The following is a 20,000-nucleotide window of genomic DNA, read 5'->3' on the forward strand; positions in this document are numbered from 1 at the left end:
GGTGTCCATGGTAGAGTATGGTACTGCTCCGGGGGTGTCCATTGTAGGGTGTAGTGCAGCACCTCTGGTGTCCACAGTGAAGTATGGTACAGTAACCTGGGGTGTCCATGATACAATGGTACATCACCTGCAATGTCCATACTACAGTATGGAACAGCATCTTTGAGGGTGTATACACAGTACAGTATGTCATCTTTTTTATGTTAGATGAGACGGTACGGGCACCTGAGGCCCTTATCAAGTCTCTCTCTCTCTCTCTCTCTCTCTCTCTCTCTCTCTCTCTCTCTCTCTCTCTCTCTCTCTCTCTCTCTCTCTCAATAAATTTTTTTCATACATATTCGCCATTTCCCGCATTTGCGAGGTAGCGTTAAGAACAGAGGACTAAACTTAGAGAGAATATCCTCACTTGCCCCCTCTCTCTGTTTTTGGAAAAGTAAAAAACTGGAGGGAGGATTTCCAGCCCACCGCTCCCTCCCCTTTTAGTCGCCTTCTACGACACGCAGGGAATACGTGGGAAGTATTCTTCTCCTCTGTCCCCAGGAATGTCATCAATTACGTGACATATATTGGGAGAGTTATATCTACAGACGTATCGAATAACATGAATTGCTTAGCGTGGCTCAGGTAACAAACGGTGTGATACGATGAGCTAGAGACAACAGTCCTGGCAACTGTAGATATGGTTACAAAGGATCACCATTATGCCAGGCCACACAACCCTCTACTGACACAGCAACGAATGTACTTCCCGACTGCTGTACTGTAAGGAGAACCAGTGAAACAGGAGACAGCTGTGTAAACTTTCTTCACGTGTTGCTAATACTCTGCGAAAGTTAGAAAATATTGGCCTACTTTCCAACAAGGTAATCCTAAGACGAGTATAAGTTAGTCGCCTGAAATTAAAGGAAATAAAACTTAAAAGGTTGAGCACATGTGAGCAGAGTTAAAGGTGATGCAGTTGGTAAGCAGGCATGAGCGAGTCAATTGAACATATTAGTTGTTTTGCTTAGTAAGTAAATCTCAAGTCGAAGTTAAGTTAGAGGCAGTCTAAGGGCGAGTCCACGTCATGTTAGTGTTAGTACAGTATTACAGTGACTCTAATGTGAAGTATTTGAACTATTAATACATCAATAAGTTAATCAACAGACGTAATGTACTTCATCACAACATCGTTAGTGTGGTTAGTTAGTAACCTTTACAACATTGAAAGGACAGAAGAATCCATAGCTGTTGTTAATAAAAGAGGCGAGCCTTGGGTCTGGAACATGAATGTGTTACCTGATACAGGAACACCACAGCCGGTGTGAGCAACACCCCAATCAAACAACGCGACACTAAAACTTGGGTGGGACAATGATGAAGCATCAACTCGGGCGTGGATGATCCAACCTGGATGTTCCAGCCTGGATAGTTCGGTCTGAATGATCCAACCTGGATGGTCCAGTCTGGATAGTTCGGTCTGAATGATCCAACCTGGATGGTCCAGTCTGGATGTTGGAGCCTGAATGATCCAATCTGGATAGCACTGAAACTCAGTGATAGTTCTTGCTAGATCGGAGCGTCTCAATGTACCCCGGTGTTCCATGCAAGTAATTGCAGTCACCAATTTTGTCTGACGCATGTTTCGACAAGTTACGCACATTAAACTGTTGTTGTAAGTGTGACCTGCCACACAACTAGGTTCGAGCAGATAAAAACAAGAACAAATAGTGAGACACGCGTGACACATTTCTCCATAAAGAAGGAAAAGTCCTGACAAATCTAGGAGTCTACATCCGACTTCTGAAGGAGTACAGGACGAGCACAAATGGAGAATAAATGAAGAATATTGTGATTAAAAGCAGTCGAAGAGTTTCAGTCAGGAAACTAATGCTAAAGTATTTTATACAAACTTGAAAGATAATCATAAGAGATAGACCTCAGATGAAAAATGAAAATAGACAGAGCGGATGTGAAGTACACAAGACACAAAAACAAAACAAGAAGTGGTGGGCATTCCTGGAAAGGAACTACTGTTTATATGAACTATGAACTAAACCTTCATCCTAAACTCATTTTACTGAACATTTTACGGATCCTGTAGGTGTCCTGCAACATCCTCACTCTATGAAGAGTACGTGTACGGAGGTGGACGTACCCGCGAGATTGATGATGACTTGGTCGACTCTTCTTTGGCCAATGCGGTCAATTCGTTCGAGGCGAGAGTGGCATGAGAGGAGGTAAGGGGGGTCTTTGACTCTCCCGCTGTAGCAGCCGTGGAGGAAGGGGCCTGTAGGGAGTCAAGTGGGACTACAGTCTTGGAGGAGAGTGGACGAATCACCTCTGGCGTCCAGGGTGGGTATACTTACCGGGGTTGTAACTTACACTCTCTAAGGACTGAGGATCACGTTCTAACTCTGATCTCACAACCATCAAAAGGTAAACAGTGTCACACGAATATTATGCTCGTCTATTGCCTCGTAGTTTAGGGGAAGAAAGGGACAAAAACCTTAACCTAAATTTAGATTTGATAATGGAATCTTTTTGATATCAAGTCCTCTTTACATGCGACACCCTAGCTTCCAGTTCATGTTATCTATGAAGAGCAATGATCGGACCTGGTCCTGTATGTCTCCCTCCTCTGTGACGAACGTGACACGATTAGAACGGTGTCTTGACAGGACCTAAATGGGTCAAAATACTAAGGTCTTTGTTGCCGTAAGTTGCCTAGTGTTTATTACATCGTTATGGATTCATCTGCCTTAACACTTTAAAGGTTAATTTTTGTGATTATCTTCTTTAAAAAAAAGCATTCATGATACAAAAGTTATTGTGCCATGCAAACTTACGAAAGTTTGTGTCAAGGAGCCGTGTGCATAACTAAAGCTGAAAGTTAACAATTGTTGATGAGAATTTGAGCCTACAGACACTGACTCATTAGTAATGAATCTTTTCCTTAACTTATACAGAATTTTCTCAATTCAGCTATGTGGGATCTCTTAGGACATATCTTCATCATTAGCCTCGCAACTAGCTATGGAAGAGATTCATTACTGAATAATTACTTATATATTAAGTTTCATGTTCATAATTTGCAGAAGCATGAGTTGTGCAGCCTGATCAGCACGGAGCTAATACAGAGCCAAAGGTCTTAATGAATGTTGCCAGAAACTTACATGCAAATGAACCTATGAAGCGCATTTATAAACGCCCCAAAAATTTCTGTAAGAAAAAGGATTAGAAATAAAACGATGATATTAAGTATCAATATACAAATAATGCAATATAAACACAAGTGAGTCAAGGATCAAAGAATGCTTATAAGGCATAGCATGTTTGAGCTGCAGAACAATACAGTTGCTGATCTCGGGAAGTGATCAGTGTACAGTGAAGAAAGTCAGTTTACCGTAATAGGTATAGAAGAAAAGTAATGTTTATGTAGAAAATTTACCATTACTTAAACATTGAAGCAAAAGGCAATGTATGATATATTGTGTGAACTTGTTTCAGTTGAAGAGAAACCTCGCTCATTTTATCTTCGAGAATATTTCTGGATAAGATGTATGTGATTAATTGTAATGTTTTTGGCGTACAGTGTAATGATTTGAGGGATTGAGGGATGATGTGATAAACGTATCAACTGTTTAGCGCATTGATGTGAGGCAGTGAGGGTGCGTATGGCCAGGAATGAAAAGGTGAGGGATGTAAGGGAACAAGGGAGGATGTGGCAAGGTATGAGGAAGTGGTGTATGATGTAATAGTGCAGGGAGTGAGGGAGTGAAGAAGGGTGTGACAAAGTATGAGGAGGTGAGGGAACTGAGAGAGTGAGGGAGTGTGTGGTAGGGTGTGAGGAGGTGGTATATAGTGTCATGTGAGAGAGTGAGGGAGACCAGTGACATCTCCAGATACTGTAGACTATGAACTGCCATACGATACTCACTAATATTCTCTTGGAACGAATTCAGTAATTCTCTATGTTATTCAGTAATTCTCTCTGTTATTCTCCTTTTTTTCCAGTATACAGTTTGGAATGCACTGTTAGTCAATATTCGAGATTTTGTAATTCCCGAAATATATATATCAAACAGTTGCTGTTCTCGTGTCCTTAACAGATTGCCGGACGGTCTTAAACAGTTGTGACAGTTGCGTACACAGCTTACAATTCAGTCAACGCATCGTTTTAAAACCTTACATGTTTGTAATGTTCATATGAAGTAAGTTATATATGAACGCTACATAGCCCGCTTGTTGTACGGTCATGAAAAGTCCATAACGTTACTGCAGCAATGCGATCATCTTTACATCTTTGATCCTAGACCATGGACTTCAGTCCTTGCGAAGCGGCTGTGTTAAGGTTCTATCTTTGTGTTACAGCCTCCACATGCTCCTCACTCAATCACTTCTAGTCAGAGATCAGTACTACACAAGTAAATCAAGCCAGGCGGGTCCAGAGTGTGGAAGTGGCCAGTACCTCTCGACGCAAGCTGTTCGAGTATTTGCCGTAAGTATCCTCCAGATACTGTATCGTCTCCCGGGCCGACTGGAAAAAGGTCTTAACTCTATAATAACAGCAATCACGGCGCTCTGTACCCTAGGCATCAGAGCGGACGCCTGGGCTCAGTAACCCCGGGAAGCAGAGCGGACCACATACATACGTCCTGATGATCGATCATTTGGTGCTGCAAGCAGAACTCACTTTATGTTTAGTCTACGCCGTCGTGTTCATGCATCTCTTCTCCGCATTATATAACATGGATGATGTTTAGTGTACGTCCTCCTTCTTCAGTGACGTTACTTTCCGGTTGAGTCTTTCTTTTCTCACTCCTCACTGTTTTTGTCCTCAGACATCATTGCTCACAGTCATCTGTCACATTCTTGACCTTATCACATCTCTACTTCCTACCTCTCTAGGTTTCCTTAGGTGCTATAATTCTCTCGCAACTCTACTCCTGTGTGGTAACATATACTCCTATGTGGTAACATATACTCCTATGTGGTAACATATACTCCTATGTGGTAACATATACTCCTATGTGGTAACATATACTCCTATGTGGTAACATACACTCCCATGTGGTAACATATACTCCCATGTGGTAACATATACTCCTATGTGGTAACATATGCTCCTATGTGGTAACATATACTCCTATGTGGTAACATATACTCCTATGTGGTAACATATACTCCTATGTGGTAACATATACTCCTATGTGGTAACATATACTCCTATGTGGTAACATATACTCCTGTGTGGTAACATATACTCCTATGTGGTAACATATACTCCTATGTGGTAACATATACTCCTGTGTGGTAACATATACTCCTATGTGGTAACATATACTCCTATGTGGTAACATATACTCCTATGTGGTAACATATACTCCTGTGTGGTAACATATACTCCTATGTGGTAACATATACTCCTGTGTGGTAACATATACTCCTATGTGGTAACATATACTCCTATGTGGTAACATATACTCCTATGTGGTAACATATACTCCTATGTGGTAACATATACTCCTATGTGGTAACATATACTCCTGTGTGGTAACATATACTCCTATGTGGTAACATATACTCCTATGTGGTAACATATACTCCTATGTGGTAACATATACTCCTATGTGGTAACATATACTCCTATGTGGTAACATATACTCCTATGTGGTAACATATACTCCTATGTGGTAACATACACTCCCATGTGGTAACATATACTCCTATGTGGTAACATATACTCCTATGTGGTAGCATATACTCCTGTGTGGTAACATATACTCCTATGTGGTAACATACACTCCCATGTGGTAACATATACTCCTATGTGGTAACATATACTCCTGTGTGGTAACATATACTCCTATGTGGTAACATACACTCCATGTGGTAACATATGCTCCTATGTGGTAACATATACTCCTGCGTGGTAACATATGCTCCTATGTGGTAACATATACTCCTATGTGGTAACATATACTCCTATGTGGTAACATATACTCCTATGTGGTAACATATACTCCTGTGTGGTAACATACACTCCTATGTGGTAACATATACTCCTATGTGGTAACATATACTCCAATATACATAACGCTCGAATCTTCCTGTTAGATCCGGTTGTTATAGGTCCCTCTTACCTCTACTGACTCTTATCTCTACTGACTCTTACCTCTACTGACTCTACTGACTCTTACCTCTACTGACTCTACTGACTCTTACCTCTACTGACTCTTCCGTGCTGAATGACCAGCCTTACAGTGAAGTCACCCTCCACAGTGAGTCACACAGTGAATGAAATAGTGACCATTTTTTGTTCAGTCTTTCTTACTCATGATAAAAACGTGTGAAGAGCCACGAGTCAGGTCATATAGTGATAATTTGCAGGAACATGATGAGCTTCCAGCAGCATCACGATGACCTTCTGTGACCTGGGTGACTCGGGGCGTGGGAGGGGGCCACTGGCAGGGGTATGGCCTCAGTGACCGCCACAGGAATGGTCTTGTGGCCGGCCCGGGCTAGACTTATCCTCCACATCTTCACAGATAACAGCCTCTACAGGTAACACGTCTCACAGGTAACATCCAGTCCAAGTAACAGTCCCCAGAGGTAATAGTCTCAACACATAACAGACAACAGCCTTTACAGGTAACAACTTGCACAGGTAACAACCTCAATAGGTAACAGCCTTTACAGGTAACAACCTCCATAGGTAATAGCCTGCACAAGTAACGATCTCCATAGGTAACAACCTGTACAGGTAACAGCCCTCATAGTAACGGCCTCCATACATAACAATTGGTAAAGGGAACTTGTCTCTCCAGGTAACAACCTGTACAGGAAGCAGTCTGTACAGGACACGGCCTTTACAGGCAAGATGCCAGGCACAAGTTACATCTACACTGACATCTGCTTCCATAGATGCCAGCCTAAAACCACATGGGTCTACTTGGGCCTGAGATGATTAATAACATTTGAAGGTTAACTAATGGGTTAAGAGCATGTGTTTATGATTTAACCCCCCCCCCCCCCCCCCCCGCCTCTCCTTTAAAAACAACTATGGCAGCTTCATCAGCACAACCAAGAATAAACACATGATAAACAATTGCACTCAGTAAATTATGTCTCAAGACAAGTTAATGAAGTAGAAATGATAATTAGATGTGATGGAGCACATATATATGTGAATATAAGTTGATTAAACTGAAGAGTAAAGCTTACTTTATGGTGCACAGCTCATCTCCTTCACGGGGGCTCTATCTTAGCTCCCAGGTGTATACTAGGACCATGTAGAGATCTGTTCCAGCTCCCAGCTGTGCCCTAGCACCATGTTAGGCTCTGTCTCAGGTCGCAGGTGTGCACTAGCACCATGGCAAGCACTAATCCGGCTCCCAGGTGTGCACTAGGGCCATGGAGAGATCTGTCCCAGGTCCCAGGTGTGTACTAGCACCACGGGAAGCTCTGTCTTAGCTCCCAGTAGTGCACAACCGAGTTATTCCAGTGCTACACTCTTTATCTATCTATCTATTACACCACATGAATAATATAGATCAGCTGATTATTTAGAACAATTATTAAGCCAAGACATCCGGCGTATTAGACGGCCATTGCTAACAGTTATGTATGTAAATAAGCAGATAACAAAAAATAAACTTGATTCATACAAGAAGAGTTCAGAAGACGTACTTCGGCTGAGGTGGAACACACCAATCCATAGGCCAGGCATTAGACAACAATTGGCACAAGTGAGTGGAAGCAGGTGCAGCTTTGATTGCAGAGTAACCCAATTTTGCAATTGCATTTTTTCGACTGTTGATAGATGATAGAGAGCATTAGTTGATCCGATGTTCGCCACCATTCGTTAGCCACATCACAGAAACAGCTGATAACACCAGCAAACACATATGTTGTGACCAACGTGAGGCTGGGGCTGTTTGTGACCAAGGAGAGGCTGGGGCTGTTTGTGACCAAGATGAGGCTGGGGCTGTTTGTGACCAAGATGAGGCTGGGGCTGTTTGTGACCAAGATGAGGCTGGGGCTGTTTGTGACCAAGGTGAGGCTGGGGCTGTTTGTGATGAAGGAGAGGCTGGGGCTGTTTGTGACCAAGGTGAGGCTGGGGCTGTTTGTGACCAAAGTGAGGCTGGGGCTGTTTGTGACCAAGGTGAGGCTGGGGCTGTTTGTGACCAAGATGAGGCTGGGGCTGTTTGTGACCAAGGTGAGGCTGGGGCTGTTTGTGATGAAGGAGAGGCTGGGGCTGTTTGTGACCAAGATGAGGCTGGGGCTGTTTGTGACCAAGATGAGGCTGGGGCTGTTTGTGACCAAGGTGAGGCTGGGGCTGTTTGTGATGAAGGAGAGGCTGGGGCTGTTTGTGACCAAGATGAGGCTGGGGCTGTTTGTGACCAAGATGAGGCTGGGGCTGTTTGTGACCAAGATGAGGCTGGGGCTGTTTGTGACCAAGGTGAGGCTGGGGCTGTTTGTGACCAAGATGAGGCTGGGGCTGTTTGTGACCAAGGTGAGGCTGGGGCTGTTTGTGATGAAGGAGAGGCTGGGGCTGTTTGTGACCAAGATGAGGCTGGGGCTGTTTGTGACCAAGGTGAGGCTGGGGCTGTTTGTGATGAAGGAGAGGCTGGGGCTGTTTGTGACCAAGATGAGGCTGGGGCTGTTTGTGACCAAGATGAGGCTGGGGCTGTTTGTGACCAAGATGAGGCTGGGGCTGTTTGTGATGAAGGAGAGGTTGGGGCTGTTTGTGACCAAGATGAGGCTGGGGCTGTTTGTGACCAAGATGAGGCTGGGGCTGTTTGTGATGAAGGAGAGGCTGGGGCTGTTTGTGACCAAGATGAGGCTGGGGCTGTTTGTGACCAAGGTGAGGCTGGGGCTGTTTGTGACCAAGATGAGGCTGGGGCTGTTTGTGACCAAGATGAGGCTGGGGCTGTTTGTGACCAAGGAGAGGCTGGGGCTGTTTGTGACCAAGATGAGGCTGGGGCTGTTTGTGACCAAGGTGAGGCTGGGGCTGTTTGTGATGAAGGAGAGGCTGGGGCTGTTTGTGACCAAGATGAGGCTGGGGCTGTTTGTGACCAAGATGAGGCTGGGGCTGTTTGTGATGAAGGAGAGGTTGGGGCTGTTTGTGACCAAGATGAGGCTGGGGCTGTTTGTGACCAAGATGAGGCTGGGGCTGTTTGTGACCAAGATGAGGCTAGGGCTGTTTGTGATGAAGGAGAGGCTGGGGCTGTTTGTGACCAAGATGAGGCTGGGGCTGTTTGTGACCAAGATGAGGCTGGGGCTGTTTGTGATGAAGGAGAGGCTGGGGCTGTTTGTGATGAAGGAGAGGCTGGGGCTGTTTGTGACCAAGATGAGGCTGAGGCTGTTTGTGACCAAGATGAGGCTGGGGCTGTTTGTGATGAAGGAGAGGCTGGGGCTGTTTGTGACCAAGATGAGGCTGGGGCTGTTTGTGACCAAGATTAGGCTGGGGCTGTTTGTGATGAAGGAGAGGCTGGGGCTGTTTGTGATGAAGGAGAGGCTGGGGCTGTTTGTGATGAAGGAGAGGCTGGGGCTGTTTGTGACCAAGGTGAGGCTGGGGCTGTTTGTGACCAAGATGAGGCTGGGGCTGTTTGTGACCAAGATGAGGCTGGGGCTGTTTGTGACCAAGATGAGGCTGGGGCTGTTTGTGATGAAGGAGAGGTTGGGGCTGTTTGTGATGAAGGAGAGGCTGGGGCTGTTTGTGATGAAGGAGAGGCTGGGGCTGTTTGTGATGAAGGAGAGGCTGGGGCTGTTTGTGATGAAGGAGAGGCTGGGGCTGTTTGTGACCAAGGTGAGGCTGGGGCTGTTTGTGACCAAGATGAGGCTGGGGCTGTTTGTGACCAAGATGAGGCTGGGGCTGTTTGTGACCAAGATGAGGCTGGGGCTGTTTGTGATGAAGGAGAGGTTGGGGCTGTTTGTGATGAAGGAGAGGCTGGGGCTGTTTGTGATGAAGGAGAGGCTGGGGCTGTTTGTGATGAAGGAGAGGCTGGGGCTGTTTGTGACCAAGATGAGGCTGGGGCTGTTTGTGACCAAGATGAGGCTGGGGCTGTTTGTGATGAAGGAGAGGTTGGGGCTGTTTGTGATGAAGGAGAGGCTGGGGCTGTTTGTGATGAAGGAGAGGCTGGGGCTGTTTGTGATGAAGGAGAGGTTGGGGCTGTTTGTGACCAAGATGAGGCTGGGGCTGTTTGTGATGAAGGAGAGGCTGGGGCTGTTTGTGATGAAGGAGAGGTTGGGGCTGTTTGTGACCAAGATGAGGCTGGGGCTGTTTGTGATGAAGGAGAGGCTGGGGCTGTTTGTGATGAAGGTGAGGCTGGGGCTGTTTGTGACCAAGATGAGGCTGGGGCTGTTTGTGATGAAGGAGAGGTTGGGGCTGTTTGTGATGAAGGAGAGGCTGGGGCTGTTTGTGATGAAGGAGAGGCTGGGGCTGTTTGTGATGAAGGAGAGGCTGGGGCTGTTTGTGATGAAGGAGAGGTTGGGATTATTTTGTTCGGGATCATGGTAATGTTGGGAGTGCTTGTGATCTAGATGAAGCTGGAACTTTCTATGACTAACATAAGACCTGGAATAGTTGTGACCAAGGTGAAGCGAGGAGTCTAGGTAGGTGGTCAAGGTGAGCTGATATAACGCATGTGACCAACATGAGAATGAGCGTTTATTACTATGCTAGGCTGAATGTTTATGATCAAGTTGTGGCTGATGTGACAAAGTTGAGTGTAAGTGATTGTGACGAAGGAAGCGAATGTTTGTCAAGGATCTGAATATTTGTGACCATGGGACTTAATGTTTATGACCAAGGAAATGATATTTCTGACCAAGGAACTGAATGCTTGTAATGAAGAAACTTAATCTTTGTGATCGAGCAGCTGAAGTGGTGTGAGTGACAAGCAATAACATGACCAAGTTAGTAAAGGTTCGTGACAAAAGATCTGAAAACAAAAGGTGTTGGGCAGGATGAAGGGAGGGGAGTCAGGGTAGTGGGGAGGGGGAGGGGGGGAGGCGCAAGAGTGGTTAGAGAGGGAATGAGGAGATTGGTGAGGATGGTGAGGAGGTAGAGTAAGGAAGTGGTGAGGATGGTGAGGAGGTAGAGTAAGGAAGTGGTGAGGATGGTGAGGAGGTAGAGTAAGGAAGTGGTGAGGATGGTGAGGAGGTAGAGTAAGAATGGTAGCTAGAGCCAGTAAGAAAGGTAGAAGGGGAATGAGGATGGTCGGAAGGATGGTTTGGGGGAGAGTAAGGATGATGGGAAGGATCAGGTTAGTAAGAACATATAGGAATGGTGGGAAGGGAGGTGAAGAGGATGATGGGGAGTGGGGTATAGATGAGGGCAGAGAGAGTAAGGATAGTGAGGAGGATGGTAAGGATGATGATGGGGATGAGGATGGGTAAGGAAGGGAGGGTAAAGGATTATGGGAAGGGAGTAAGGGTAGTGGGGAGGGTTATGGATGGTAGGTAGGGGAATCAGGATGGGGAGGATAGTGGAGTGAGGGAGCAGTGGACGTGATCATATAACAGGTTTACAGGGTTAACTCAATTGCTGTTATCTTCTGCCAATCTTGAGCCAGACAACAGGAATTATTTCTCTTTGGTTCAGGATATTACGAGAAGTAATGTTATGATAAACGATCTAAGTGCTCAACAGATACATACGTATGGTCATAACTGTTGTCTGACCCAGCGTGGGTCTGTAAGTCATACCTCAGTACACAACTTGTATTACTCCTTTTCCCAGCCAACCAACCAACCAACTGCTCCTCCAAAAGTCGGACTAAGATCGGAATGAGGCGTGGCAAAAGTCGTTGTTTTTTACCGAGACAACATGAACCGTGGTGATATGACAACATGACATCAATAAATCTTGAGGAAAGAAAACCCAAATCTCCCACATCTTTTTTTTTTTTTTGTTAAACTTAAGTCAGCCATGTAGACTTTGGCAAGGTATCATTAAAGTTAAATGATCACATTTTATTATGAAACAGCTTGTCGGTAATATAAAAAATCATAGTGACTGTAGTCAGTGTTACAATGTCCATGTCTGAATGGTTCTGCTTGCTTTACCATGTGAAGAGTTACACCTGCTTCATGGTGTGAACGGTAATGCTTGATTCACCATGTAAAGGGTTGTGCTTGCTTCACTATGCGAAGGGTTGTGCTTGCTTCACTATGTAAAGGGTTGTGCTTGCTTCACTATGTAAAGGGTTGTGCTTGCTTCACTATGTAAAGGGTTGTGCTTGCTTCACTATGTAAAGGGTTGTGCTTGCTTCACTATGTAAAGGGTTGTGCTTGCTTCACTATGTAAAGGGTTGTGCTTGCTTCACTATGTAAAGGGTTGTGCTTGCTTCACTATGTAAAGGGTTGTGCTTGCTTCACTATGTAAAGGGTTGTGCTTGCTTCACTATGTAAAGGGTTGTGCTTGCTTCACTATGTCAAGGGTTGTGCTTGCTTCACTATGTAAAGGGTTGTGCTTGCTTCACTATGTCAAGGGTTGTGCTTGCTTCACTATGTAAAGGGTTGTGCTTGCTTCACTATGTAAAGGGTTGTGCTTGCTTCACTATGTCAAGGGTTGTGCTTGCTTCACTATGTCAAGGGTTGTGCTTGCTTCACTATGTCAAGGGTTGTGCTTGCTTCACTATGTCAAGGGTTGTGCTTGCTTCACCACGTGAACGATCATACTGGACGAGCATCACCCGTGCGTAGTGTAGGAACCTGGGAACTTGGATAGGCTATCCCATGTGGGGATCTGGGAACTGGGATGGGTTATCCCATACTCAATGTGGGTAACTAGGATAGGGTAACCCATACTCAGTGTGGGGTACTTAGGATTTGGTACCCACATCTCTTCTGGGTACCTGGGAAGTGGTACTCCATACTCGATTTGGGTGCCTAAGATGAGGTAGTCCACATACAATGTGAGTACCTCAGACAGGGTATCCCAGTCTCAGAAGGGTACCTGGGAAGAGGTACCCCACAATCAATGTGGGTACCTGGGATAGGGTACCCCACACTCAATGTGGGTACCTGGGATGGGGTGCCTAACATTTAATGTCAGTACCTGGGATGGGGCACCCCACACTTAATGTAGGTACCTGGGATGGGGCATCCCACACTCAATGTGGGTACCTGGGATCTGTCTATCTATTTACCTATGTATCTACTTATCTATCTATCTATCTAGATATGTCATAAGAACCAGTTAACCTTGACACGATTTGTCTGTGAACATTTGTACAATACTGGTGTATGTTGGGATATGGCTGGGATAACTTGTATAATCCTGGAACATTTAGGCTTATGGCTTTGATAACTTACATATTACTGGATCATATTAGGTTATGGCTGGGATAACTTGTATGGTATTGGAGTATGTTGGGATATGGCTGAAATAACTTGCATAATCCTCAGGCATGTTGGGATATGGCTGAGATAACTTGTTTAATACTGGGGAATGTTGAGATATGGCTGGGATAACTTGTATGGTATTGGAGCATGTTGAGATATGGCTAATATAACTTGTATGATACTGAGGCATGTTGAGATGGCTGGGATAACTTGTATAATCTGGAAAATGTTGGGATATGGCTAGGATAACATGTATAATACTGAGGCATGTTGAGATACGGCTGGGATAACTTGTATAATACATAAGCGTGTAGGGATATGGCTGGGGTAACTTTAACAATACTGAAGCATGTTGGGATATGGTTTGGATAACTTGTCTAATATTGACTTGTATAACTTGTATGCGTGTCATTCAGTCACTGTTCTTCGCTATACATATCACTCCATAACCGCCTCTCACTATACATGTCACTTCATCAACATCCATCACTGTAGATGTCAGTCCATCATTATTCTTCACTATACATATCACTCCATCACTGTCTTTCACTATGCATGTCATTTCATTACCGTCCTTCACTATACATATCATACCATCTCCGTCCTTCACTATATATTTCATGCTATCACCATTCTTTACAATATATGCCATTCCATAACCTTCCTTCACTATACATGTCATACCAACACTGTCCTTCACTATACATTTCATGCCATCACCATCCTTCACAATATATGTCATTTTATCATCGTCTTTCACTATGCGTGTCATTCTATAACCGTCCTTCTCTATACATATCACTCCAGCACTGTCCTTCCATGTACATGTCATTGCATCACTTTCCCTTGTACCATCACATCGCCTCACAACTCTTGCCTGACACACATCATTCCTACAGGTGGTCATTGTACTTAGGTCTCCCGGACTCAGCCTGCAAGACTCACCTCCAGGGGCAGGCCCTGCCTGGCGCGGAAGTTAGCGATGATGTCGTCTGCCTGTCGCTCGAAGTCGGAGACTGGTCGCGGTTCAAACATATCAGAGAGAGGTGGAGAGGCAGCCCGGACGGGCGGGCGGATGGAGGGAGGGACTGCGGATGGTTCCATGTTCTGCGTCTCCTGGAACACCGAATGTAGAGTCAGGCTGGGTCAGAGGTCAAGTGTAGGAGGTCATAACCACTAGAACACGTGTAAGTAAGATCGTGATTAGAAGAAAAGGACGTCATGCTAGTCATAAGGCAGACTAACACGGAGGACATGACCAGAACACACGAGTCCTAATGAATGTGAGAAAGACTAGTGCTGATACCTGAGAACAACACATTGATGCTCACATTATTTTCTTTACTAAATACTCTGTATAATGATGAGAACAGCACATTGATGCTCACATTATTGTCTACAATAGATACTCTGTATAATGAATGGATTCATTGTAACGGAGGTTTCGTATTAATGGTGTTGTTTCTGTATGACAGAATGAACAACGTAATGCGACAATTATTGTTACTCCCTCATAACACTACAACAATGACAGTCTCTGGAGATTTGTGAACCAAAGCAAACAGGAGAATGTATCACGTGTGACATCTCTCATAAGGGAACCAACTGGTCGACTCATCTACTACAAACCTCAGCGGAAGTGCTTGTTAGTGTCTAGATGCAGATGGAGTATAACATACAATTTGGCAAATAATATTAATAAACTTATCATCTAAGCATAGAGTAACAAAACAAAATTTAAAAAGCATAACAAATAACACTGTTACACAAGCAGTGAAAAAGGAATAAAATGAGGTTCATGCAAAATTGGCAGACAGGCGTTGTTGGGAAGGGTACTGTTTCTAGCACAGGAGTAGGGGTGTTGCTCCTGGCACAGGAGTAGGGGTGTTGTTCCTGGCACAGGAGTAGGGGTGTTGCTCCTGGCACAGGAGTAGGGGTGTTGCTCCTGGCACAGGAGTAGGGGTGTTGCTCCTGGCACAGGAGTAGGGGTGTTGCTCCTGGCACAGGAGTAGGGGTGTTGTTCCTGGCACAGGAGTAGGGGTGTTGCTCCTGGCACAGGAGTAGGGGTGTTGCTCCTGGCACAGGAGTAGGGGTGTTGCTCCTGGCACAGGAGTAGGGGTGTTGCTCCTGGCACAGGAGTAGGGGTGTTGTTCCTGGCACAGGAGTAGGGGTGTTGTTCCTGGCACAGGATCTAACACGAAAGCCTTCGAAGCAGCTCTGAGGTCCGCTGATGGTTCCTGAACCAAAACAGGAGGAATTATCCACGTATATGAGAGGAGTTTTAGACATGAATATTGGACAAGGAAATTGTGAACTCATTGATTTTATGACTGAAGTTCGTTTATGGTAGCGAAAACACCTGCGGTCTGGCAGAGGTTTTGAACTTAACCAATTAGAGAGGGGACGATGCATATGTTTTATGTGACAGAAGAACATTGTCAGTCTAACAGTTAATCAAGGTGCAGTAAAGATGTTGTAAACAACACCTACGAACACCTTACACTACGTACACACACTGCATGGTTGGCGAGTACTGGTTTTATTAGGTTGGATATCCTTGTAGTGAAGATCTCTGGAAGCCTTCCTTTGGCGGTCAAATGTAACCATCACATACAAGAGTCAGTGTTGATTTGTACAATATCCTCTCACTGTTGTCTGATTTGTGGTATGAATCATTTAGCTCTTCGCTGGCTGACAATGTTCTGCTCAGGACATGATCTAACTTCATGAGAGGGTTGCCATTACGCTATCATAGTGATCACTATAGATAGTGCAAGAGGACCACACCGTAGTCTGAGCTGGGACAGTGGAGGACCTCAGGATTCAAGGCACTAGAATTAGCGTAGCGACACAACATACAACAGGCGGCACACTGAACCCACAACTCACAAGGTTGTGTGAAGCCAAGTGCGGCAGTGAAGTAGTACACCGCACCCTCTCCGACGTGGGCGTTGGTGGTGGATACACAGAAACATTAGATCACGGGGCGTGGGCAGCTAGTGAAGGAAGGGAAGCTACAGAAGGAGGGGAAGCTGCTGCAGGAAGAGAAACTACCGAAGGCAGTGAAGCCACTGAAGAAGGTGAACAATATCTTGCAGAAGTAAATAGTTGAGAGAGTTCGGGCTGTCGGGAGGAGAGGAAATCTGCTATAGAGAAGATGGGCGCAGGTGTACATGGAAAGGAAGTGCAGAAGAAGAGTGATAAGGCAGCAGCTGAGGAAAAGAGGAAGAGATGCATAAGACACCTGGAGAAAACTATTGGCAAGTGAGAGAGAAGGTGTTAAGACCTTACATGGTGGGTGTCTGTCAGAAGTCTGAAGGTGGCTTAGTTAGACCTACTTGGGGCAGTGGCAGCTCAACAAATACTGAGCGAAGAATTTGACTTTATCAGGTTGGAAGTGCTGAAGATATCGCAGAGAAGCGCACAGAAACTACGTTAATGAATACATATATGTGTTAAGATATAAGCTCCATACAAAGATAATATGACATCACCAAGGAATTAGTAATCTGTATCATAAACTGGTGATTTCGACTTACAAGGATATATATATATATATATATATATATATATATATATAATTTATTTATTCATTTGAGAGGAAGCGTTAGATAATGGTAAGTTAAAATGGTACATGATACAAGTGGTCAGCTGTAATGAAGTGAGATCCGTGTTGGGCAGGACCGAGGAAGGAACCGCCCTGTGTCCGCCGGCTTGACTCGTTACCACCAGCAGGGGACGACCATCTCTACACTCCCTCCTCACAACAAGCACTGATCGTATTTCATCTTCAGACGGGCGTGACAGCCAGCACAGAACTACACACAGACTGATCGTCTCTGTGTAAAAGCCATATACGTAGATCTGTAAGAAACTGGTCGTCCTTGTGCGAGAGATATGGGTGTGTATGAGACTTGTTAGAAAGATGCGCGACAATACAAGGCAGGGGTGGAGAACACCATTCGTGGTCACGTATCCTCTCAGAGGGTGAGCCTCGCAGATATAACCTCCTTGTATTGTCCCTGCCCGTCTTAATGTTACCGCTACAGTAACAACACAGGGAGTACCAGGACCTGCCTGCGAAACACATTTCACCTCACTAGCTGACCCTAGTTGTACTGATAGTAGTTAATTACAGGTTAACAATACGCACTAGTGATGTTAAATTGCATGTTGACAATACGCACTAGTGATGTATAACTTTAATATTAGCATCTATACATCGGACACCAGTTTTATATATATCTATATGACGAATTGTTATGAAATTTTTAATGTTCGTTTGCATATTAAGCTCACGTAGAGATCTAGTGCATGATGGGATGAGGTAAATGGTAGAAAATAAAGAAAGAAGGGGAGGGAGAGAGAGAGAGAGAGAGAGAGAGAGAGAGAGAGAGAGAGAGAGAGAGAGAGAGAGAGAGAGAGAGAGAGGTTTATGGAGGGTGGAGATTAGAGGCGATGCCTGACAGCTGCGACGGCGGGTGTGTATGGCATAAAGCCACAATAATCCTCCTGTAAATACATTTACAAACTTGTACTTAAGACGAGTGAGGCGTGAGTCGACCCATCATCATGTGTCCAATAATTATAACAAGAGATTTCAGACATTTACTATGACTTATGTCAAGTGTTTCTTATAACCTGCAAGTAACGAAGACAATCATTTCATCTCATTGTATATTAGAAAGTTAGTTAGAATGGCACCTGCGGGTCACAGTGCATAGCGCAGGTAATGTGTTAAAATGTAGGCAATGAACTGTTGCTGTAAAGTCATTAATTAGTTAGGTAAATAATAATGATAATATGCAGAAAAATAATGGACTAAACGTTATGCTGAAATAAGTGTCATAATAGTAGGTAAGTGAAACAGAGGAGGAAGAAGCATGTGAGGCTGAAGTACATCTGGAAGACGCAGGTGGAGAGATAATAGTCTTCTCTAAATGTGTTAGTAGGTGTCAGCCAGCGTGAAGACTGGCGTGGCCCACGTACACCACAAGATGGCCATAACCATGAACAAGTCAGGTCAGGTATTACTCTTGACTACGTCACTAGCAACACGTGGACCATGGTGTCCGGGAGCCAGAGACCCACTCACCAGACACTTGGGTTTCTCCACTTCTGGATATTTCATAGATGTTAAAAATCGTCTGGGATAGTTGTCGACCGCATCTCTTTCGGCGATCTTTATACAGTATAAAATGAGAAGGAAGAAATACATGACTTTTTGTATATGAAATAAAAACAAGAGAAATTCTGAAAAAGAAATATTATTCCATAGATCTCTTATCATATTCCTTCTTTTTCACACACACACACACACACACACACATACCCCACCCCCATATATATATATATATATATATATATATATATATATATATATATATATATATATATATATATATATATATATATATATATTCCTATGAGTCCACGGGGGAAAATGAAACACGAACTTTTCGTGTTTCATTTTCCCCGTGGACTCATAGGAATATCTTGATCACGCGCAAAATTGTGATCCTTTCCAATATATATATATATATTTATATATATATATATATATATATATATATATATATATATATATATATATATATATATATATATATATATATATATATATATCCCCTATCCCTGGGGGTGGGAGAAAGAATACTTCCCACGTATTCCCTGCGTGTCGTAGAAGGCGACTAAAAGGGAAAGGAGCGGAGGACTGGAAATCCTCCCCTTTCGATTTTTTTTTTTTTTCAGTTTTCCAAAGGAAGGAACAGAGAAGGGGGCCGCGTGAGGATGTTTCCTCAGAGGCCCAGTCCTCTGTTCTTAACGCTACCTCGCTGATGCGGGAAGTGGCGAATAGTATGAAAGAAAGAAAAAAGATATATATATATATAAATATATATATATATATATATATATATATATATATATATATATATATATATATATATATATATATATATATATATTGTTTTTTCATTTCTTTTATACATGTTCGCCATTTTCCGAAGAGAGAGATATTGTTGTGTGTGTGTGTGTGTGTGTGTGTGTGTGTGTGTGTGAGTACGTTGGGCTGGCGTCACTGGTAGTAGTTTCACAAAGACGTACCCAGCTAGTGGCCCAGTGATAGAGTCCCATGTACATACGTCGTAACGTCGTAAAGACTTTCTTGCGGGTGTACAGATCACAAGCCAGTAAGGTACGGCACCATTGCCAATAATGCCCCATGTATTAGCGGTCTGGTCCACTACGTATTCTCATACAAGTTGATTGTGATGGATATTTGTCTTCAAGAGTGAATTTCATTAGGCTATAGCAAATGTTATCATTGGGAATGCTTCTGTATGTAAGACGACCAAAGGCTCTATCTAGATTTTTACATCATAAGTATACACCCCCAAGACTTCCACCCTCACACATTACATACACACACATATCTACAGCAGCAGGAGGCTGACACTATACACAGGAGGAGGAAGCTGGCACTATACACAGGAGGAGGAGGAGGCTGACACTATACACAGGAGGAGGAGGCTGGCACTATACACAGGAGGAGGAAGCTGGCACTATACACAGGAGGAGGAAGCTGGCACTATACACAGGAGGAGGAAGCTGGCACTATACACAGGAGGAGGAAGCTGGCACTATACACAGGAGGAGGAAGCTGG

At 44.2% G+C, this 20,000-nt stretch overlaps 1 protein-coding gene across 10 annotated transcripts in view; it reads right to left on the reverse strand.

Annotated features, from left to right (window-relative positions):
• The window catches only part of LOC139761790 (uncharacterized), a 33,179-nt gene that overhangs the window by 4,376 nt on the left and 8,803 nt on the right, over window positions 1–20,000 (reverse strand). The window contains exons 2-6 of one of the 10 annotated variants that reach the window (XM_071686235.1): window positions 18,431–18,517; window positions 16,225–17,847; window positions 14,281–14,451; window positions 7,672–7,794; window positions 2,829–2,865 (exon numbers count right to left, since the gene is read on the reverse strand). In XM_071686235.1, coding sequence (XP_071542336.1) covers window positions 2,829–2,865; window positions 7,672–7,794; window positions 14,281–14,451; window positions 16,225–16,310 — 417 coding nt within the window. In that variant the 5' untranslated portion in view covers window positions 16,311–17,847; window positions 18,431–18,517. Of the gene's footprint in view, window positions 1–2,137; window positions 2,270–2,828; window positions 2,866–3,155; window positions 3,202–4,450; window positions 4,520–6,078; window positions 7,451–7,649; window positions 7,795–14,280; window positions 14,452–16,224; window positions 17,848–18,430; window positions 18,518–20,000 lie in introns of those variants that run through there. The other 9 variants (XM_071686233.1, XR_011715610.1, XR_011715612.1 and 6 more) reach the window with 9 other exon arrangements.

The sequence above is a fragment of the Panulirus ornatus genome, chromosome 42 (genome assembly GCF_036320965.1).
Source record: "Panulirus ornatus isolate Po-2019 chromosome 42, ASM3632096v1, whole genome shotgun sequence".
In the NCBI taxonomy this organism is placed as follows: domain Eukaryota; kingdom Metazoa; phylum Arthropoda; class Malacostraca; order Decapoda; family Palinuridae; genus Panulirus; species Panulirus ornatus.